The 24278-nt window shown below is 37.8% G+C and overlaps 1 protein-coding gene and 1 long non-coding RNA gene across 7 annotated transcripts in view; one reads left to right on the top strand and one right to left on the bottom strand.

Annotated features, from left to right (window-relative positions):
* The window catches only part of LOC109923269 (fructosamine 3 kinase related protein), a 30099-nt gene extending 28725 nt beyond the window's left edge, over positions 1-1374 (top strand). For all 5 annotated transcript variants that reach the window (XM_048611050.1, XM_048611048.1, XM_020523309.2 and 2 more), the window contains exons 5-6: positions 259-381; positions 750-1374. In XM_048611050.1, the coding sequence (XP_048467007.1) occupies positions 259-381; positions 750-1088 (462 nt within the window). In that variant the 3' untranslated portion in view covers positions 1089-1374. The remainder of the gene's footprint in view (positions 1-258; positions 382-749) is intronic.
* A 14730-nt stretch (positions 1375-16104) lies between these two features.
* Positions 16105-23039, bottom strand: LOC125485877. 2 transcript variants are annotated; one of them, XR_007264602.1, is made up of 6 exons: positions 22943-23039; positions 20841-20915; positions 20649-20744; positions 19389-19534; positions 17782-17939; positions 16105-16161 (listed from the first exon to the last, which is right to left on the bottom strand). It is a non-coding gene; the product is annotated as an uncharacterized LOC125485877 (long non-coding RNA). The 2 variants fall into 2 exon arrangements; XR_007264603.1 differs by lacking the exon at positions 20649-20744.
* Positions 23040-24278: the final 1239 nt, after the last annotated feature.

Below are 24278 nucleotides of genomic sequence, written 5' to 3'. Positions count from 1 at the left end.
CATATATATAATCTACAGAATAGAAAACCACAACACTTCCACCATCATCAAATTTTAATATTCCAGTACTGCAGCCTGCATTTCTTTAAAAAAACTAAGAATATGTTTCTAACATGAAATTTACATTGGCCTTGTTGTAGGAACTCTGTGAAAAGAATTTTTTTTTGTCTAGCAGAAAACAATACTTGTAAGATGAACTTAGAGCCAAAATAAAATAAGTAGCTATTTTAATTAAAATCTTCAATTTTCTTTCATCAGAATAATGACTGGCAGAGTGACTGGGTTAACTTCTTTATTCGGCAACGTCTTCAACTACAGTTGGATTTAATTGAAAAAGAATATGGTGACCGTGAAGTCAGGGAACTCTGGTCAAAGCTTCAGGTACAGATACTATGGTACAAATCTTTCATGCTGAAACTTAACAAATCAACTAAAATAAATTTGATGTAATAGACTGAAAGGCTTATTTTACCAATTAATTTATTCATTGTTACATGTTTGGTAATTGTGATTCCCGTTTTTTAAACCTGGCTTCGTAGGAATACACTCACCTGAAAATGCGACATTTGTGGGTTGAAATTCTGTTGTGGACTAAGTATGGACTGATCAGGATATTTGTTTGCTTAGACTCTTTCTCTAATATGTCCTTCTTTTGGGGGATTTATTCCTATACTTTCAGTGCAACAGAGCTTGGCTGTGCCGTGGAATCCTCTCTGCATTACACTAACTGTTGACATTTTGCTTTACAGTTGAAGATACCTGCTCTATTTCATGACATGGAAATCATACCTGCTCTCCTTCATGGAGACTTATGGGGAGGAAACATTGGACAAGTAGATGATGGCCCTGTCATATTTGACCCCTCCTCCTTCTATGGCCACTCTGAGTACGAATTATCAATATCTGGAATTTTTGGAGGGTTTGGAGCAGCATTCTATACAGCATATCATAACAAAATTCCCAAGGCATCAGGATTTGAGAAGCGACTGAAACTTTACCAACTCTTCCATTACCTGAATCATTGGAATCATTTTGGGACAGGATATAGAGGGTCATCTATAAGCACAATGAAAGCATTACTGAAATGAACATATCATGTTCTTGGATCAAATAATATTAAAAATGATTCCTGACTCTTGACAAATGAAACATGTGCTTACTTTTAAAATGTCGTAGCAAGAAACCTATACTTGGATGAAGATAAAATATTTAGGATGAATTAATGAATTTATGCTATTATTGCTAACAACAAAATTTCATTGTACATTAAAGCTTGAAATTAGCTGTGATTTCACACTTAAAAATAACATTTGCAGTAACAGTGTAACAACTAAGTAAATAAAGTGTGATAACTTGCAAATGTGAGATATTAACTTCTGTTGGATGATGTTTTTCATGAAACTTAATGCATCATTTTGTTACTGACTCTGATCGATCTTACAACCAGGTGAGGAGGACAATTGGCGGTTCTCGTTTTAACCCTTCTCATTAGAAAGCTACAAATATTTTTAGTTCTATTTCGCAAAAGCTTCATATTTGAATTGAGATGTAGTTCTCTAGACAATAAAGGAACCAATTAGTTACCAAGGTTTACTTGAATGAAAGAATAAGGAATTTTGTTGCTCACTAACCCTGAGTCAAAATAATAAAAGTATTATATCAAATACACACACGCACAGGTAATAAGTTTAAAAAGGAAGGTATATAGACAGAGAATAAAGGTTATAAAGTTTAAATCCTTGGAATTTTTGTGATGTTATAACCTGAGACCAGAGTTTTATTGTTGACTGGTATCCTCAACATTGGTGAGGTGCGTAGATATGTTTGAGTTCTCGGTGAAAGGGTATTCCCACAGTTTGGTTTTGCACTGGATTCTGTTTTTTGATATGTTGGGAGAAGCAGATAGGGAGAGAGAGTCTTTCAGTTCTTGCATACAATCCATTTTCTCTCTTTGTTCTGATGCTCAAAAGCAGCAATTGAAATTTAGTTCATACTTTATCCCACCAGCTACCCTATCCCTGTATTTCCTATGGCTAATCCACCTAGCCTGCACATCATGGGCAATTTAATGTGGCCAATCTACCTAACACATCTTTGGACTGTGGGAAGGAACCAGAACACCTGGAGGAGACCCATGAATACACCGGGAGAGTGTGCTAACTTCACACAGTTGCTCAAGGGTAGAATTGAACCTGGGTCCCTGGCACTGGGAATGTAGCAGTGCTAACCACAGCCACCATGCCACACCATGAATTAAATAAAGAGATTTAATATTTAAAGATACCAACTAGAAGCTTAGTTATTGAAAAGCTAACATTATTTTGTTGTACAAAGGCTATTAAAGTGACCATTTAACTCACCTTTGCTTTCCTGAGCAAGCCTTTTTAATTGTTCTGATTCATCTATTGATACTAAAGCTAGTACATGAATCGACAGTAGAATCATGTAGAATTGTGAGGTATTCACTGTCGTTTCCTGTTGTAGATTGAATAATAATTGTAGCTATTCCAAATTTCTGCAAGGTTTCATATATTTGAAAATATATTTCTGGTGCTGGACATCTTCAAAATGCTCAATTCTGTATGGCCCTCTGCTAAATGTTATAATGAGAAATCCCTTGTACTAGATTTAGTACTTAAGTTGTGATTAATCCAGCTGTTCAAGAAAAATTAATGTCATTGTCCTTTTGCATCAATTTTTCTAAGTTGTGGAACATAAATTATCAAGGACTCCGGTCAGTTGAACATGTGCGATCAGTAGTTTATGCATCACAGATGCAGAGGTCAACCTTTTCTGACAAATCTTTGAAATAATTAACTAACTATAATAAATAATCTACAAGGTAGCGTAGAATTTTTCTGCGTGCAAAATATCCTGCAGCAACATTTAAATGAAAGGTATTGGTGTGTTCCAAAGTTCAGAACTGTATTGCAGGTGAATCAGAGGCATGTCTTGAGGATGCATTGTCGAAGTGCATGGACCAGAAGTGTGCGTGTTCGCTGTGCATGATTCTGTCTCAGAGCTGATGAAGAGTCATCTAGACTCGAAACATTAGCTTGCTCTCTCTCCACCAATGCTGTCTGACCTGTTGTGGTTTGCAGCATTTTTTTGTTTTAGGTAATAGTGAGATGTTAACGTATACAATAGGCATCTCACTGCACACAAGTGAGAATGTTATCACACTATTCAACACTTGTTTGGAAAATGGGACATTTTATTCTCCACACAGAGAGTCTCCTCGCTCGCCATCTAATATCATTCACCCAACTTTTTCATTCGGAATCTGGGCAGATTCTGCCCACTAAGTACAGATAGTCAGAAGATCATCCTAACGTCGAAACAATACTAAAATTACCATCCTCATTTGGTGTGGAACTCAACAGGGACAGTGTATTTTTACAGTCATGTGTAAATGAATTTCCGGTCATAGCCAATGACATTGGTAGATTAAGTTATCGAGACCCTGCATCGTTAAGAGTGTATGACTATGTTGCAAATGGGTGGCTAACACAGTACTGGTTTCAGAAATCAGGCCATATTTTATCAATGGGTTGTCAGTTGATAGAAGTTATATGGGGAGGCAGCATTGTAATTCTGGAAAGCTACAAATGACTTGCTATGTGATCTTCATGGTCAATGTTTAGGAATGAGTTCATCGAAGAGTCCAGTGACAAATTATTTTTGTTGTATTGGGTTAGAGAAGGAGATAGAAAACACTGAAAGTATAGAGAATGTACAATAAGACACAGAAGTGGTGAGTTTGGATGTGGCAGAGCCTGCGCAATAACCTCCAGGAGGTGAAGGGCAGCAGCTATTATGATGGCTACTCAAATTGTGTTGAGGTGTTTGCACTGAAATAAGCAACAACTAGCAAGAATTTGGAGATTTTGTGTAAATTGCTGTTTTCTTTTAACAGAATCCCTACAGTGTGGAAACAGGCCCTTTGGCCCAACAAGTCAACACCGACACAAAGAGCATCCCACTCAGACCCATTCCCCTAATCCATACATCCCTGAATACTATGGGCAATTTAGCATGGCCAATCCGCCTAACCTGAACATCTTTGGACTGTAGGAGGAAACCGGAGGAAACCCATGCAGACACGGGGAGAACGTGCAAACTCCACACAGACAGTTGCCCAAAGGTGGGATCGAAGCCAGGTCCCTGGCACTGTGAGGCAGCAGTGCTAACCACTGAGCCACCGTGCCATTCAAATTGCTGTTTATGGGTTCCCAGAGGGAATTGTTTCTGACATTGGAGCTCAGCTTTGATCAGAAGAGTTTACAAATTTCACAAAAATGGATGAGATAAAGCACACTACAATTCCACTATATCATCCTGCTTTAAATGGAGCAGCAGAATGCAGACAAATTGTCAAGTGTGCTCGTGTTCAACAAATGCTAGGTACAATTATAAGAAACGTCAAATGTCATTGAATCATAAATGGATAAATGTTATCTTATCATACCTCATTCTCGTACCAGTAAATGCCAGCTGAATTGTTTCTTAAGCTACAACGTAGAATGAGGTTTATATTGTGAAGCCACTTAGAGTACAGTTAGCAGAAGACAAACAATCCAGATAGAGAAAGAGTTATGATAGAGCGAGAGAAAGAAGCCTGAAGATGAATCAGAAGGTTCAGTTGAAAGAATATCATAATAACTGGTTGAACTGACTACCATGGAGAGCTGTAAAAATATGTGCACTTTGCACACTGGTGAAGATACTTGGTAATGAAAAGATTAGTTTGTACATGTAGATCATATAGTATTCAGAGTTTCATGAAGAGGAAGAAATTAGGTGGAGTCTCATATGAGTCTGGTGAATCAGATAGTTGGGTTATGAGTCCAGCACTAATAGTTACTTCAACATAAGTTGTGCCTGAAACTAGTTCCAAACAGAATCAGACTGAAGGGAAAAATTCAATTTAAGGTCAAGGTCAAGAATCAGTCCTTGTTGGCAAAAGGTTTTCCTTAGGTCTGGGCCAAGGTGGGACATGGTCCATCCCCAAATTTTGAAAGTTTGAGTCAAAGAGGGGGATATTCAATTAGGAAGTGGCAACCAGTGGTTAAGTTAGATTTGTAAAATGTAAAACAAAAAATCTATACAAATTGTATGGATTTTTCACATTGTTTAACATATTCATTAAGGAGGGAGGAGTGTAATAGCACCTTCTTGTGGTCATTTTAAATGTACATACCAGAATAAATTGGTTTTGAGTTCCATGTTGACTCCCATGTGCTAACACTGTCCTGCAATGCTATTACAAAGTGTAGTTGAATTTATTAAGCAAGAATGGTAAAATATACTTAAACAAAAGACCATACTAAAAATCTTGAGCTGATGTAAACTGCTTCACAGTTGTAAATTTTGCTAGCAGCCTGTTTCAACTGTTTTATTACTCCTCAGCAAGCAAGAACTTACACTAGTCTATTTAAAATGTGGTTAATGAGATTCCAAAATATCAGTCTTAATTAATATGAAGTCCTTAAATTAGTATATTATGAGGCAGAGGGGTGTAGAGAGGATATTCCAGAGCTGATTCATTCTGCAGTAATTTAAACAAAGCCACTAGTTTCTGTGCTTAATCTTAGTCCTGATGGTAATTTATGGCGTTGCAGCGCAGCTATCTTGGAAACATAGAAATGATGCAGCACAGAAGAAGGGTATTCAGCTCATTATGCCATGCTGACTCATTGGTTGAATTATTTAATAAATCTATACGCCTGCTCTTTCCCCAAAGACTTGCAATACTTTTCTTCTTACAAACACTATTTTACCACTTTTTTGAATGTTACTCGAATCTACCTCCACCATTTGCAGGCAGTGCAATCTTGATGAAAATAGCTGTGCAAAAAATGAAGTTTCCTCATGTTACCTCTGCTTCTTTTGCTAATGTCATAAAAAACTGTGGTCCAGTTAATTAATATTCTCCTGCCACTGCAAGTAGTTCCTCCTTCTTTATCCTAGTAAGAAAAGTCATACTTTTAAACACCTGTTTCTAATCTCTTCACCATTTCGGCTCAAAAGAGCTGGATTTTCTCTGGATAACTGAAGTTCCTGATACCAGTAAATCTTTCCTGCTCCCATTCAAAAGGATCTGAGCATAGTTTCTGAAATGTAGTTGCTAGCATAAGGCACATTTCCAAAATATATTATTGCTGTTGATTTTCCAACAGTTTGCATTTTCCTTGTCTTGTTGGAAGACATAACAGGATACATTTTGCTTTGCACATAATTTGAATTGCAGTTTTTAACATGCTGTGTCTTATGTCCCAATTATTTAACGTACAGGTGGGACAATTCTTTAAGGAGAGACTCATCTTCCAGAGATAAGAGGGGAATTGATGGTTTTGTTGGATGGTTTCTTGAGTTAGATATTGGTACGTGCACAAGGTGAGAGATATAGAAAATTGATTCATACATGCATCATATTCAGTTTTTGTTGAGAGGTATTGTTGTTGGGTCAATTTAAGCTCATTGCTGGTCAGGCACAGTACTCTTCTGGTTGGTATTGTTTATAAATACCACCAAAATCTATATTTTAACTTTGCAGCTGGCAGACTTGTTTTTCATTACTTTTAATGTCCATCAAGTTGACAGGATATTGCAAAGACTGGTTTCCTTGATCACTGTCATTGTACTCTGAGGATGCCCATCTTTGATTTTCATATAGTCTTAAATCATAGAACTCCCACAATGTGGAAAAAAGCTATTTGGCTCCTCAGGTCTGCACTGACCCTACAAAGAGCATCTCATCAGTGCCAGCCCAATCCCCATAACCCTGAATTTACCATGGCTAATCCACCTATCCGGCACATCTTTGGACTGTGGAAGGAAGCCGGACCACCAACGGAAACTCATGCAGACGCAGAGAGAATGTGCAAATTCCACACAGATGATCATCCAAGGCTGGAATCAAACCCAGGTCCCTGGTGCTGTGAGGCAGCGGTGCTAGCCACTGAGCCACTATGCTGCCCCATCAACTAAAAGTTGAGTTTTCCTTATCACCATATAAAAAATGCACCTAGACCATTACAACACTGGCCGAACTAACTCTTTATTGACAGACATAATAGTGAGCAAACCTGCACTCTAGTTCGTCAAGCAACCAATTTCCATGCCATTCAAAATTTGTGACTCTTAATTTGATGATTTGAGGCATAAGTATTTATCAATCGATTGAATGTAGCATGTGACATGCATAAGGCTATGTTCTTCATGTATTTATTTTGCTTTAAAAACATTAACTGTTCACATGGCAGACAAAAGAACAAGTTACACGGTGGCCTTCAAATGGAAGTTGTGGAAAACCAATGGTAACAGTGGCAACATGGGAATCCAGTAATAATGAGGCACATGTTAGACTATGTTGAAATTGAAAGGACCAGCCAGAGTTGCAGCCAAGTTAACCCAAGACTGGTAGCTGTGAAAGGAAAATTCATCACCTACAAATCTAGTAACAATGTCTAGAATGTGTTCAAATACAATAAGGCAATTGACGTGCTGTTCAAACCACAGAAATTTGTTTGAAAGATCTTTAACGCACAAAGCTTTGGTTCTCAATTGCACAGTTTAAGCATCTCCAGAATGGGGAGACCTCTTCATGCAAAGGCATAGTATATCCATATGTACATGACCTTCAATTGCGCAATGCATAACTGATGATTTTGATGACAGGTCTGGCAGCACCAGTGCTACATCATAAAGTTGCAGAGGCCCCACTACTAAAGTGTCTCCCATTTCCAACACTGATCAGGCGAACCTCATGGTTGGCATTTCTTCATCAAATATTGGTTAACAAACCTCTTTTTATATACTTATAAAACCTCTGTTTCTGTTTTCCTGTGAGGTTTGCTCTCGTGTTTTTTATTACTGCCCTGTTTTTCAATCAACCTTTTGGTCATGCTTTGCTGTTTTCTAAAAGACTCCCAGACCACATTCTTGCTGCTAAAGTTTGTAAACTTTGCTTGCAATGATAAAAATATTTATTATCTGACAGCTCTGGTACCATTCAGGTTCATGCCTTGCCTACATGTTTCTTAGCAAGTATAGGTTAAATTTGATCATTATAAACATGAACTGAAGGAACAAATGATAACTGTGAAGAAAGGAAAAGTAGAATCTTGCTTTTATGGGAAAAAAGAATGTTAGTTAGGACAAAAGATATATTTTCAAATTCCACCCTTAACTATAAAACTAAATAACTAGCATTATAACTGAATGAAAAACAAAGAAAAACTGAGGTTTAAAAGCTTAGGGCTGTCTCGTCTCTGTCCTATACATAATATTATTCTTTGACTGTTAACAATTGCAGCCTATTCCTTCTTCATTAAGTGTAATAATAATAATAATTTAATTAAATAACTTTACTATTGGTTATTTCTAATATTGCCGATTTTAAATCTTTTCCACTTTTTTTTGAGAATCATGCTAAGGATTAACCATAGACAAATATCCACCCATCAGTGAAGTAGGTTTACAGACATCATGTTCACTGGTAGAAATGTATTTATTATAGTGACAATTTTGTTCTAACAGCTGGATGAACACTGAAAACTGTAATGTTGCCATAGTCCTCCTGGTCCTCCTGCTCTGTCATTAGAAAGAAAGAGATGACTGGTGATGGTTTAACTTGAGGGTCACCATGGCCCTGGTGAAGGGAGGAGGTTGATAGGGAGAGTACTTTGTGATAATCTTAGACAGTGCAGGAATCCATGCTTTTAAATCTGCATTTTAAACCAGCTGTCCAGCCAACTAGACCAATCAAAACCCCACTGCAAATTGCATTCACAAGCTACAGGGAATAAGACACGGTTCATTTTCTAGTCCTCCCTGAATGCATGAGACATCAATAACATATCCAGATTTTTCTGTCATCTCTGTATCTTCATTTTTTTTGACATGAAAAGTGATTATACAAAGGCAAGGTACAGAAAGAATTGAAGTGTTTAGATACTTTATCCAGGCTGTGTGCAGAAAGCAAAACCACTAAATAAATAAAAGCTGGGTGGGGAATACGCAGACCACAGGGAAAATACATTTAGATAATAGCAGCCTGGAAGTGATTAGAAGAAAATTATTCTCATTGACATCATAAGCCACAAGAGAAAATAATAAACTCATCTGAATCACAGGATATTACATCCATTTTCTTCAATCTTTTCATTTCTATCTCCCATCTCTCTTGTACTTTAACCAACTGTGCTTCCATTGATTTATTTCCCTTTCTGTACCTGATTTGTCTCTAATTCACCCTGCTCATCTGTCATTCTCTCAGTCCTTTATCTTCATTGGTTATTGTGATATATTTTTGCTCCAACTGGTCACTGAGGTCAGATTCTCAGTTGACCTCAGTAACAGTGTCAACTCATAATTGAAATTGTCTCAGTCATGGTCTGTAAACTGTACTAGTGACACAAAATAGACTTGATTTTGAACTAATTGCTAAAGCTACTGAAGTTCATTCACAATTTGCTGCAGTTCCCCAAATTAATTCAAGTACACAACTGAAATACAATCACTATACTTGCCAGAACAAAATACATTGATCTTGATCTTATCTCCATTAATAAAATAAACTTCACATTATTTGTTCAACAAAACTTTTCTAGTTGGACCCGATGGGTGATTGAGATCTTCAAAGGGCTGTTGGTGGAGGCTTGGCAAGTTGCTGTAGCAAATTATATACATTTATGCCACTGCGTGTAGCTGATGGAGACAGTGAATGCCTAAAGTGGTAGATGGCTTGCCAATCAAACAGGCTGCTTTGTATTGGATGCTGATGGGTTTCTTGAGTATTTTTCAAGATGTATTCATCCAGGCAAGTGGAGAATATTCCATCCTACTTCTGACTTCTGTCTTGTAGGCTTTAAAAATGCTTCAGGGAGTTACTCACCCCAGAACACCCAGTTTCTGACATTGTAGCCACAGTAGTCACATGGCTGGAGCAGTTAAGTTTCTAGTCAATGTGACTCCCAAATTATTGATGGTGGGGAGGTTGTTGAACACCACAAGGAAGTGATTAGACCCTTTGATGTTGAAAACATCATTCTTTGGCTATTGAGTGACACTGGTTACTTGTTCCTTAGCAGCCCAAGCCAGAATATTGGTCGTATCTTGTTGTCTGTGAGTACAAACTGCTTCATTGAGGAGTTGCAAAGGGAACTGAACATTGCCATCATCAATGAACCTTCCACTTCAGACCTTATGATGGAGAGATGACCATTAATGAGTAACTGAAAATAGTTGTGCCTAGATCACTGCCCTGAGGAAGTCTAGCAGCAATATCCTGATGTTGAAATGATTGGCCTCCAACCACCATAACCATTTCAATTTGTGCTAAGTGCATCTCCAACCAACTATCTTTCCCGAAGTCCCATTGTCTCAAATTTTACTAGGGCTCTTTAATGCCACCCTTGGTCAAATTGAGCCTTGATGTCAAAGACAGTAACATTCACCAATACTAGTGGAATCTGAACTCAATTTTGTTTTCCACATTTGAACTAGGCTGTAATGTAGTCTGAAGCCACATGGTTGAAACAGAATCTAAACTGACTATTGGTAAACAATTGGTGAGTTAGTCCAATTTTGATAGTACTCTTGATTACAACTTCCATCACTTTGCTGATGATTTGAGAGTAGGCTCACAGCATAGTGATTAATTGGATTGGATTTGTTCTATTTGTGGACAGAGGCACAGTTACCTCTGATGCGCATGTCTTCAGCATTACAGCCAGGATGTTACAGGACCCTCTGCCTTTGCTGTATCTAATGAACTCAGCAGTCCCTTGTTATCACAGAGGATTGGCACCTGTGATTGTGTTGATCTTAGGAGGAGGGCAAGATGGATCATTAACTTGGTATAGTTGGGTGAAGACAGAGGTAATTACTTCAGCCTTATATTCTGCACTCGAGTACTAAGCACCACCATCGCTGAGGATAAGAATGTTCATGGGTCTTCCTGTTCTCATTAGTTGTTTATTTGTCCAAGAGCTTTGAGCTGATCTGTTAATTATGGATTGCTAACTTCTGTTGATGGCACGTTGCGCACATACAGTTTAGCATGCATGTTTTTCCATGCTGTAATTTCAACAGGATGGCACATCATTGCAGATTCACCTGATGCTGCTCCTGTTATGCTCTCCAACACTTCTCATTCAATCAGGTTTTGTCTGTGGTTGGAGGCCAATCATTTCAACATCAGGATATTGCTGCTAGACTTCCTCAGGGCAGTGATCTAGGCACAACTATTTTCAGTTACTCATTAATGGTCATCTCTCCATCATAAGGTCTGAAGTGGAAGGTTCATTGATGATGGCAATGTTCAGTTCCCTTTGCAACTCCTCAATGAAGCAGTTTGTACTCACAGACAACAAGATACGACCAATATTCTGGCTTGGGCTGCTAAGGAACAAGTAACCAGTGTCACTCAATAGCCAAAGAATGATGTTTTCAACAACAAAGGGTCTAATCACTTCCTTGTGGTGTTCAACAACCTCCCCACCATCAATAATTTGGGAGTCACATTGACTAGAAACTTAACTGCTCCAGCCATGTGACTACTGTGGCTACAATGTCAGAAACTGGGTGTTCTGGGGTGAGTAACTCCCTGAAGCATTTTTAAAGCCTACAAGACAGAAGTCAGAAGTAGGATGGAATATTCTCCACTTGCCTGGATGAATACATCTTGAAAAATACTCAAGAAACCCATCAGCATCCAATACAAAGCAGCCTGTTTGATTGGCAAGCCATCTACCACTTTAGGCATTCACTGTCTCCATCAGCTACATGCAGTGGCATAAATGTATATAATTTGCTACAGCAACTTGCCAAGCCTCCACCAACAGCCCTTTGAAGATCTCAATCTTTACCATTTTGAAGGACAAGGACAAGGACAAGGGCACCAGGCACATGGGAACATGGTCACAAGCATGTTTTCCTCCAAGTTGCACACAATCCTGACTTGGCATTACATTGTGATTCCTTCACTGTCACTGGGTCAAAAACCTCCAACACCCTATTTAGTAGCACTGTGGGCATACCTATGCTACAGGACATTGGCAGCTCATTACCATTTACTCAAGTGCAAATAGGAATGTACAATGCATTCTGGCTTTCCCAGCACACTTCACATCCCATGAACAGAAAAAAAGGGTACAAATGTTTTTGCTTAATTCACTCAGGTCCCAGATAGCTCGCAGCTAGCTCTTTTAAAATCAGTTAAATTAAATTAAATCACTTATATAAAATAATCCAAATCAAATCAAACTAAACCAGATTAAAAGGGTTCCAGTCCCTTAAAGGGGCACTGTAAAAAAAAATCAAATGAAAATGCTGCTTCACTGTTCTGTTACCAGCTTGTACTTTGAACAATTTGTCATGCAAAATATTCAAATATTTGAATGTGCAAGAATGGGACTAACTTACTGCAAATGGCATTAGATGGCCTGCTATAACAAATAACTAGCTTAGAAGTCACATGATACCAGGTTATGGTCCGACAGGTTTATTTGAAATCACAAGCTTTTGGAGCACTGCTACTTTGTCTTCACCTCCTACTTTCTCTGACGGGATTTCAAAACTGGTTTTGGATGACTGAAAAAACACGTCAGCAGTAAAGTGAACGTTCTTTTATGCACAAGTTAAAATCAGATTAAAAATGAGAGATATTTTATACTTCTATACTTTTAGACTTCTGATCATATACACTGATTTTGGTACAAATAGGTTCTGCGATATTGCTTTTACATTATTTCATTATGAACAGTATAGAAAGGTCAATTAAAGCTCGATAATTTAAAACCTTCAAGTAAGGGGGAATAAAGATCAGGGAGAGTGGCAAGTGAAATAAAATTGTTAGTTTAAACATAGGAAAAAGATCCCATTCTTCTTCAAAGAATTCCATAGATCTTAGAATGACCTGAATAGGTTAGGCTTGTGTTATGACATTACATCAACACCTTAATATTTCAACAAGGTTTGTTGTACTCATATCCACGTTAGGGATCCAATCTGAACTCAGAACCTTCAGACTCAGATAATTATGTTATCAACTGAACCAAGCTGGCACTTATGTAACTGTAATGGCGATGTGGAGGTGCTGGTGTTGGACTGGGGTGGACAAGGTCAGAAGTCACATGGCACCAGATTATAATCCAACAGGTTTAACAGGTGAAGTGACCTGATGAAGGAACAGCGCTCCGAAAGCTCGTGATTTGAATTAAACCTGTTGGACTATAACTTGGTGTCTTGTAACTTCTGACTTTGTCTAATTATCAAATGTTACTTGATACAATATGGAGGAAATATCTGAACCTATCTAATTTGCATATTTGCTGTAGAACCATCGATATTTACAAATCAAGGTGGGAGAACTGAAGCTTTAAATCATAGAACTTAACTGTAAAGCCCATTAGATAGCAGAATTAAATGACAGTTAAAAACAAAAAATGGGTAATAGATTGCATCCTGTAAAATAAAAAGATTCTGTGGTGAAAAGAACAGTATGTTAACATCATTATTAATGATTATTATAATCAGCCATCAGATTCAAGAAACTTAAGATACACTGAGTTACAAATCTCCCAAACTTTCAGTTTTTGCCATTTGCTTTGCAAGATAAACATATCAATTTGGCCTTCCTGTTACTTTTAAGATCACACTCGAATTAACCAATAATTGACCATTAAACTCACAGAAAGTGAAGTCTAAGAATTAATAATGTTAACTACCCTGTTAACAGCTCATTTATTGATAAATATAATTCCAGTTAACCATTTTGGCCTGGAAAATGAACCAATGAAGACATGGAATCCCATTCGTTCAAGTAGTGAATCATTTGTAAAGATTTTAAAAATTTGAAAAGACAATTCTTATTTTTCGCTTCATCTTTGAAGGAGATACAATGCAGGTCCCACCATTCACTGAAGCTCTCATCCTTCCATTCAGTCCTTACAAATTACAATGCAAAACATTTGTGAGTTCACAACATGAATCATGAAATACTCTGCTCCAGCAAGATTTAGTCCCTTCAGTTTTATTATAAAAAGGAAACTGTGCAAGGTTACTGAGAGAAGGTGGGATAATAGGTGATAAATAATTTTCTCATTGAGAAAGGAAAGATGGAGCATACACAATGGGTGAAATGACCTCTTTCTGAATGCTAACAATACCGTGATTCTAACTGAATTGATCAAAGGGAATTCCTTGATTTTTAATCTAGAATGACAGTAAATTACACTCAACTCGAAACAAAACATTGTTTTAAAAGTATCTTCCCTTCTCTGTTCCTGGCAAGGTTCATGCCACAGTACTGTTTCAGATAGTGGTTTAGAAAGCACAGTCAGAAATAATTTCCATCGCAAGATGCCAATAACAAGTTTATATAAAAACCAAAAGAACTGCAGATGCTGTAAATCAGGAACAAAAACAAATTTGCTGGAAAAGCTCAGCAGGTCTGGCAGCATCTGTGAAGGAGAAAACAGAGTTAACGTTTTGGGTCCGGTGACCCTTCCTCAGAACTGTTCAGAGGAAGGGTCACCGGACCTGAAATGTTAACTGTTTTCTCCTTCACAGATGCTGCCAGACCTGCTGAGCTTTTCCAAATTTATTTTTGTTCCTGACAAGTTTATATAAATTACATTAGAGGCAGTATTTGCCAAACATTCTGTAACCATCAGGAATGAGAGTTCACATATTATTATACACTGTTCTGGTTTTTACTGTTAAAAACATTATAGAACCACAAGAGAAGATACAAAAAAAGCTGATTGAGCTGATATAGAACTGAGCAAACATATTCATCAGGAAAGGCTGAGTTTATAGCTCAGTTGTATGGACAGCTGGTTTATGATGCAAAGTGATGCCAACAGTATGGATTCAATTCCAGCACTGATTGAAATTTTCATGATTCTCCTTCTCAACTGCTTCCCTCCCCTGTTCTCTGGAATGCAATCTTTTATATCCAACTGGAAGGGTAGACAGGATCTCAATTTATTATCTTACCTAATAGGTGTAGTTTCCAACAGCATTGCTCTGCAGTATCAGGCTACTGTATGTATGTCAGGATCCTTAATGGGACTAGAAATGCGGAATCTTTTGTCTCAAAGCAAGTGTTATAATTGATTCAAGGCTGACGCTTAGATATAGAGAAAATCTTCCCTTTTTTTTTCAATTTGATGCTACATTTTTCTTGTACAAGCAGATGAATGATGCAATTGCAGAATTTCTATATTCTATTTCCCCAAATCCGTAAAAAGTCAATGTTTGATGGTTGTGTTTTCATTCTAAAATATTTCTTCCTATCATTCAAAAAAGATTAACCAAACCTTTGAGCATTTCTTTCAAGTGATTATAAACCATGAAAGGTAATAGGTTAGCACATGGTTCCATAGGTACTGATGACAACCTTAAAACATTGAAAGACAAATGGAAACACTCAGTAAATTAGTCACAGGCAAGCTTCTGACATGAGCACATATGATACATGATAGGCATGTTTCTTGCTCTGACTTTCCCCTCTCATTTTTGTTCATTCAAATCTGTAATAATCCTCAGCTTTTGTCTTTCCACTAAATTCACTGGATTTGGTTGAATGAATGCGACAAAAATGTATTTTAAAGGACAGTACAACTTTGTACCACAACACTTTAAAAGTTAGTTGGCAAAAAAATTGTTAGAAAAAGAGTTGCTTATAGCATAGTGATTGCCATTTCAGCACAGAAGAAAACAATCCCCAAACAGACATTCTTACTTTGGCAAGTTGCAAAGCCAGACTTTTGACATAATTTGTATTATGCATGAACAGAGTTTTGTGTAAGGGATCTTGATTGTTTAAAAACTTAAACAAAGAATAACCATAAATAGCATTTTTTAAAAAAAAAGTACTGTTGCAACATAATTTGACTAAATATTTCAAGAGTTTCTGCTGGTAAATGTATGATAGTTCTTATGATGTCTTGCTCTTCAATCTTCACTGGTACCAACCAGCTGCAGAAAATCTCAAGCAAATCTGTCTCAAATTATCTGAGAAAAACAATGTCAAACTTTTGCTTCATTACAATAAGCCTGAAACATTACTGGGGAGACAATCACCTGTAATTTGTCCAGTTTTTCTTTGCTGAAGAGCAATGGTCGGTTGTCACGGAGTCTTAAAAACCCCTGTATAGAGTAGTGGTTGGGAAAAGAAAACAAAAAAAATATTTTTCAGTCAGATCTTGGTGCCCTTTCAATCAACATAATCTCAAACACATGAATGCTAAAAAGCTAATGGACAAACATTATAAATGGAAACAAAACCAAATTAAGCACAAAAAAACTGATCATAATTTTCCAAATATAATGCATATTTTGTTTCCAAAGATATATCTAGAAGTTAAAGTGCACATTATCAAGGTTACTAATTAAACTGGATTTGTTTTTTATCTGGTCCATAACATCTTTTCCATGTGTATTATAAATAACAATGTACTCATTGGAAACATGCTTCAATTGAATTCTGAGGCACTGATGAGAGCTAATCCTGTTTTCACCAGTTATCATCAGTGGAAAACACATGATTCTTTTAAAAATTGTGAACTACGTCTTGAGACTTTTTTACATTTGTAGAAACACACTTTGAAGTGTTTAGAGACGAAAACTGGTTATCACAATATTTATATTTAAAGTTACCAATCCTTTTTACTGTGTAAGGCATCACCTCAGGCATTGTTTTCACTTTTGCTATTCACTGCAGAAGCATCATTATCATCCCAAAGAATGTCATCTTCTGAACCATCTATGGAATTTGAGAGACAACACTTCTAATGCCAGAGATAGTAGGAACGGCAGATGCTGGAGAATCTGAGATAACAAGGTGTAGAGCTGGATGAACACAGCAGGCCAAGCAGCATCATAGGCGCAGGAAGGCTGACATTTCGAGCCTAGACCCTTCATCTGAAAATTCTAATGCCATGCTTGTCAGGGATGGATCAATGGCATCCTAAGGCTTTTGATTCTTTGGCCAAATGGTCTGATTTCTTCTGATTGCCTGACAATATAAATATACCTGCTAAAGTAGAGCCACTTGTTCCACTTTATTGTGCACCTGTTTAAATAGTTAATTGTAGGTGAAATTTATTACTTGCAACCGGCCTGCCGCATTATCAGGAATATTGCCGAGATCTGTTATTATCATAGAGTATCTTGGACGCGTGCAATTTGTGACACCTAATGAGAGAACCAGAGTACAATATTCTTGAGTGGGGTGCTGCACCCACAACCAGCCAGACCTTCATCCATTCAACCTTTTTCATATTCATTGATGATCACACAATGAGCCACGTTATATTCAGAGTTTTCATTTGAAGAAATAAATATAAATACATCTGTTCTATCCCTGTATAATAGTGAAATAATTCCTTTCGTTGTTAGTTGATCTTAAGGGGATTGATTTTTCTGCTGTTGTTTCTGCTAGTTGGGGAACCTAGAAGATTGATCAATCCCTTAGCCTGAGACTGTTCTTTCAACACTGATGGGGAGAAATTTCTTCACAGCGCGTTGGGTATCTTTGGAACTTTCTACTCCTGAAGTTAAGCTTCATCATTGATGATATTTGAGGCTGTTATCAACAAATTTTTATCAACTCAGGGAATCAAGAGGAGCAAGTGGAAAATTGGATTTGAAACCCAGTGATCCACGTTCACACTCAACATGCTTGATTGGCCCAATGGTCTACTTCTTTTCCTTTTGATGACAGTTAACCTTTTGCTTTTTGATATTGGATTTTACAACGGCACTTACTTTTCAGACTTAGTCCAGGAAATTATATGCCTAATGCTCTTTTGGTTGCTTGCAATCCACAATTTCTCATTCAAACCGAAGTATTCCATCTGATTCATGGAACTTGGATCACCGTGTCATCTCTTCCTGGTTTGATCACATATTTTCCATATGAATGTCTATTTAAGATGTAACAGGGAAATTGCATTTATTACATATATACTGACTCATACTTGTTTCCTTCCACTTCATCCAACAATGGAAATTACTGTGGAAGCATCTCTCAAATGAATGGGTAAAGTAGAAGTTGAGTCATACGGAAATTTAAGCGTCCTCCAGAGTGTTGACAATAATACCTTGCATCCTTGTAGCCACATCATTGCCTAGTGGCTTTTTTAAAAAAATTGATTCCAGGGATTTTATTCCAGTGTGGATTAACAAATATTTATAAAATCTTAGCGAGCAAAAATGACAGAAGGAGAAAAGATTTGAAGGTTTGAGAGGAATATTTGAAGGTTGAAAAATGAGCTGTATACAAAATGCTTCACAGAAAGCAAGAGACCCGATATAGCAGATAGAAATATTGAATTATCGCGTTGTAGACTGATGTCTGGAAACAGTTAAACATTTCATGATATTATATACTAATGTTCATGCAGTTTAATGTTTTTAAATTCATTTTCAAATAATGTTATAAGGGTGGCACAGTGGCTCAGTGGTTAGCACTGCTGCCTCACAGCGCCAGGGAGTCGGGCGACTATCTGTGTGGAGTTTGCACATTCTCCCCATGTCTGCGGGGAGATAATATGACAATATTTGAATCTGGGGTTAAAGATAATATAATAAAATGAATAGGACAACCATAAAATATTTAATGGCTGAGATTTTGCAGTCAGCATTAAGTGACAGCACATGCAGGTGATCTCAAAGAAAACTGTCCACAAAGATAACATTGGAAAAAGTGTAAACTCCATTCAACATTGGCATTAGCTATGGGGATCTTCAGTGTCTAGCAACAAGGATACATTTGTTTTATCAAATGTGTGTAGCGTAACTGCAAATAATCTCATCAATACCACTTCTTGAGTCCAAGGTACTTTCCAAAACTACTCTTTACTTACAGCATTGTAAATACACACATTTGTAACACTCCAGTAGAGCTTCTGCTCCCCACTTATACTGTTTAATAATTATGTGACATTGGCATGTCATTACATCATAATACATCATCACAATGATACAAAAACAGTAAATGCTGGCGAAACCCAGCAGGTCTGGCAGCATTTGTGAAGAGACAACCAGAGTCAATGTTTCGAGTCCGATGACCCTCGACAAGTTAACTGTATTTCCGTAGATGCTCAGACCTGCTGAGTTTCTCCAGCAATCTCTGCTTTTGTTTTAGATTTCCACCATCTGCAGTTATTGGTTTTATCACCACTGTACATTTTGTTAAGTTACTAATCCATCACAAATTGTAATGGGCTTGATCATTTCGTGATAATTCTATTAGGTTACCTATGCTGACACTATTTTTAGCCTTCATTCACACTGATGTTTATGATGCAAGTCTTACTGATTGTTTGGGAATCTATTCTACACATTTGCGTGAATTAAATCAAACCACTTACTTCTGCATTATAGCCAACTTCCAGAATTTGATGGCCCTTGACATTTTTCCTGATCAATTTTGATTTAGATGAGCAAAAAGAAATGTGAACATTTTCCTTCATCCTTGCCAACTTTCAATGTGATCATGTCTTTTTGAATTTAGGATCTGAAACACAGAATACAGTTCTCTAAGTATTTTTGTTATCAAAGACATTAACAGATCTGTGGTAAAGACTTGCATATAGAGTAATGTAACAGTTCAGTCGTTATCTCATTGAACAGGCTGAAGAGATTAAATCGACTTCTTTTAACTTTCAGTAATTAACAGTAGAGAGGTGAGTTATCATTCTGCTTCTGTTCATTTTCTTTTAGCGCAATGCAAAATAAATTATATTTTAAATCCCTGGCTCCAACAAGTTGGAAGAAGAGGATAGTGTGTCTCAGCCTTGTGTTTGAAATAACTCATGGATAGAGGATTGGTTAAATAACAGGAAGTAAAGAGTCAGGATAGATGGGTCATTTTTGTGTTGGCAAAGATAAACCAGTGGATTGCACAGGGATCAGTGCTGGGGCCTCAACTATTTAAAATCTGTATAAATGACACAGACAAGGGGATTGAATATATCATTGCTAAGTTTACTGATGACACAAGTAAAGGTAGGAAAAACGTTGTGAAGTGGTCATAGTGAGTTTATGAAGAAATTGAGATAGGCTATATGAGTGGTCAAAACACTGGCATTGAGAGTATAAAGTGGAAATGTGAATTCATTTGTCACCCCCTACATCATGAGTTTTTACTTTGTGTTATAGACCAGATCAGACCCTTACAAAAATATTTTAAGAAGGTAGACTAGACCCTTAACTTTCTTATTTTAAAAGGAAAATATAAGTGTTTCAGATGCAATACAACTGGTCCAACTACTTGATGTTAAGCAAAACACCATTTAAACACTGGAGTTAAAATACAACCAAAGAAAGAGGAATTTAGAACAACTTAACATATTGGAAACTTAACCGAATAATAGATACAGTAACTATTACTAGTCAACAGTTCCAATATAGTAACATTCCATAAACACACCCCTTGGCAAAAAGGAAAATTCAGACAGAATCTCACAAGCAGTTCTCCAAACCAGGAGGAAAACACATCAGAGAAGATTCAGAGAGAGTAGCAGCCAAGAGACAGTCACTGAAGCTTTCAACTCTTGATACCCCAATATCTTATGATGGGACTGAAAAACCAAAACCCAGAAATCTGGATCTATGACAGCGGGCCATACCCATTCAGGCTGTTTAAAAAGTCCAAGGCCTCCCAAGCTATTTACTTATGAGGTCTTCAGTAGCCAGTTCTGTACCTCTGCCTTACAACCTCTCTTCTGAAAAAAAGGACAAAATAACCTCTTACAGTGACAGCATCTTCATAGTTTAACCTTTGACATGGCACCTTTCAAATATCTTCGAAATTGACATACCTCCAGCTTCAGATGCTTTTAACCTCGATACTTGTTACTTCCGTTAAGGATTTTAATAAATTAACAAATATTAATCTGTTCGCAAGAATAGAAAAAACAGTATGTTATTTAAATAGCAAAAGATTGCAAAATTTATCTGTAAACAGTGATCCGAGTACATGAATCGCAAAAGGTTAGAATGCAGATACGACAAGTGATTAGGAAGGCAAGTGGAATGTTGTTGTTTATTGCCGGAGGAATGGAATATAAAAACTGGTAAGTTTTATTGCAATTTTATAGGGCATTGCTGAGAGCAGTTTGAGACTACTGCTTTCCTTACATGAGAGAACACAAATGCATTAGGAGCAGTTCAGAGAAGGTACATTAAGCTGATTCACGGGATGAAGGGGTTGTTTCTGAGGAAAGGTGATCTTTACCAATTGGAGTTTAGAAAAACTGGTCCTCTTGAGATCCTGAGGGGAATTTGCTGGGTGGACGCTGAGGGAATGTTTTCCCTTGTGGAACGGACTGGAACTAGGCGACAGTATAAAAATAACGGTTCTCCCATTTAAGGTGGAGCTGAAGGTATTTTTTTCCTCTCAAAAGGTGTCTGGTTTGTGGAACTCACTTTCACAGAATATGATGGAGGCAGGATCGTCAAATATCTTTAAAACTGACTTTGACTCTCTTGTCAATCACAAATCAATCTGAGGGGTTAACAAGTGGGCAGGAGGGAAGAGTGGATGGCCACAATCCATTTAGCCGTTATCTTAACAAATGGCAAAGCAGGTTGCAAGGGCTGAATAGCCTATTACTGCACTTGATTTGTATGTTCATATATTTTTAACTGATTGATTACAACAAGAATAATTTTTCAAAAAAGTTGCATTTATGTAATGGCTTTCATGATCTTAGAAAGTCTCATGCCATTTCGCAACTAGTGAAGTTTTCCTTTATAAATAAAACCATTGGAGGCTTGTACAAATGTTATAACGTAGTAGCCACCTCACATTGTACCGCTACCAGCATATAGGAGTTTAACTATGCCCAGCTGTTGTTAAAGGTACCGGTATCCTGAAATTTGGACTCGTTTTCAACACCATGAGGATGGAGACGAGTGGAACAGCATGTTGAATAGTGTACTCAGCATAAAAAAAAAGTGTTGGGTGCTGCAGTTTGAGAAGTAGCTCCTGGCTTGCAGCATCTGAATACTGTGCAGCTGAACTTGAAATGTGGCAACAAAAGTGTGCATGCCAGAAGGTCCTGTCAGTGGTGAGCACTTCTGCTCATTCACCACATGATTCCCCAAGACACATATCCAACATTTTGGCTGCATAATTGAAGTGTAAGATCACATGATAATTTTGTCTCAGGCCATGGCAGACCTGATGCCATGAAACTCACCCATCACCATGCTTTAAACGAAATGGGAAAATTCAGTAACAATTCAGGCATCTACCCTGGTTTGGGGAACATTGCTCAACAATGTTTGATCCACAAAAAGGACATGTCCAACCCAGCCAGGCCTGGATAGTAGATAGGGAGCATTTGATGTGAAGATCAAGAATTGGAGCACACTAGAGGTGATTGGCAAAGGAAGCAACAGCAACCTGAAGGAAAACATTTCCATGCAGCCAGTGGTTAGCTTCTGAAATTCACTGCCTGGGACTGGGGTGGCAGTAGATTCAAAGTCTTTTAAAAACTACTGGATAATTATCATGAGAGAGAAAATTTGCAGGTCTATGGGGAAAATGTGAGGGTAATGGGTCTAGCAGAGTTCCTGTTGTAGAAAGTTGGCATAGAGATGAGGGCAGAATGATCTACTTTTGTACTGTAGCTATTTAATAATTGCCATTGTTTCTCTCAGGGAGTATTCAATATTTTCTATCAACCAGGCAACTCCTTTTACATTCATTCCCCTCTACACCAGCCAACAGAAGGTCTTTCTGTGGCATAGTAACTATCATCCATTCCTTTGACCCAGAAGTTCCAGTTTGGAGCCCCACCTCAGGACTTAATGACCAACAAAGGCATATTCACAACACCATTGGCCTTTCAGCCCCTCAAGCCTGCTCCACCATTCAACAGGATCGTACTGATCCAATATTCCTCAATTCACTTACCTGCCTGGAATAACTGCACAGGGGCCAGTATCCCATCACCAAGTCACCCTTTATTTACATGTGTACAGTACACTGGCTATAGCCAACCAGCTTCAAGTCAGTCCCTGAACTGAAGAGATTCTCAATCCCCTGTTTATATTGGTCAGCCAGGGCTTCCTGATTGGCCCAGATTAATGATCCTAACCAAGGATCTCATAGTCAACAACATCCACCTGGTTCCAATCAATATACTGTCCTTTCCCGATAACCCTTGACTCCCCAACAGATCAAGAAACTATTTTCCACAATCTTATACACAAGGACTCTGTCCCCATAGCTCCCTATGGCAAGGAGTTCCAAAGCCTTACAATCATCTGGAAGAAGAAATTACTCCTCTTCTCAGTCTTTAAATTGGCACCCCTTTATTCTGAGACTATGCCCTTTGGTCCTAACCTCCCACATGAGGGGAAACATCGTGTCAGTATTTATCCTGTCAAGCCCCTTAAGAATTCTATACATTTCAATTAGATCACTTCTCATTCTTCTAAACTCCAGTCAGTGGAGTCCAAACTTGATTAGCCTTTGCTCATGACAATCCCTCCATTCCAGGGACCAACCTAGTGAACCTTTTCTGAAATGCCTCCAATGAAAAGGTATCTTTCCTTAAAGGGGACCAAAACTGTTCAAAGTACTCCAGATGTGGCTCACCAGCACCTTGTACAATTGCAGTAAATGTTCCCTACTTCTTCTACTTCAAACCTCTTGAAATAAGAGCCAATATTCCATTAGCCTTCCTGATTACCTGCTGCACCTGTGTGCTAGCTTTCTGTGTTTCATGCACAGTACGCACAAGTTCCTTTGTAGTTGCAGCTATCTGCAGTTTTTCTCAATTTAAATTATACTCTGTTTTTTTGGTCTCCTGTCCAAAATTAACAACTTCACACTTCTCCACATTATACCCATTTGGCAACTTTCTGCGCACTTGTTAAATCTATTAACATCACTCTGTAAACTGTTTGTATCTCTCTTGCAGCCTGCCTTTCCATTTTTTTGTGTCATTTGCAAAATTGACTATTATACATTTAATTCCTTCCTCTCAGACACTAATATCTAAAGTTCTTGTGAAGATTTGTAGCTCGGGTTGTGGATAGGGTTGTTGGCTTGCTCGCTGAGCAGCCAGCTCGGCGAGCAAGTCAACAACCTCACACTAATATCCATTGTAAACAGTTGCAGTCCCAGCACTGATCCCTGTGGAACACCTCGGGACACAGGTTACCAATACGATAAAGTACCTGTTACCACCATTTTCCATTTCCTGCCCATCAGGCATTTCTCTGTTCATGCCAAAATGCTGCTA

Source organism: Rhincodon typus, chromosome 23 (genome assembly GCF_021869965.1).
Source record: "Rhincodon typus isolate 14 chromosome 23, sRhiTyp1.1, whole genome shotgun sequence".
Lineage (NCBI taxonomy): Eukaryota > Metazoa > Chordata > Chondrichthyes > Orectolobiformes > Rhincodontidae > Rhincodon > Rhincodon typus.
The sequence above is the reverse complement of the archived record's forward strand: the minus strand, read 5'-3'. Positions and strand labels throughout refer to the sequence as shown.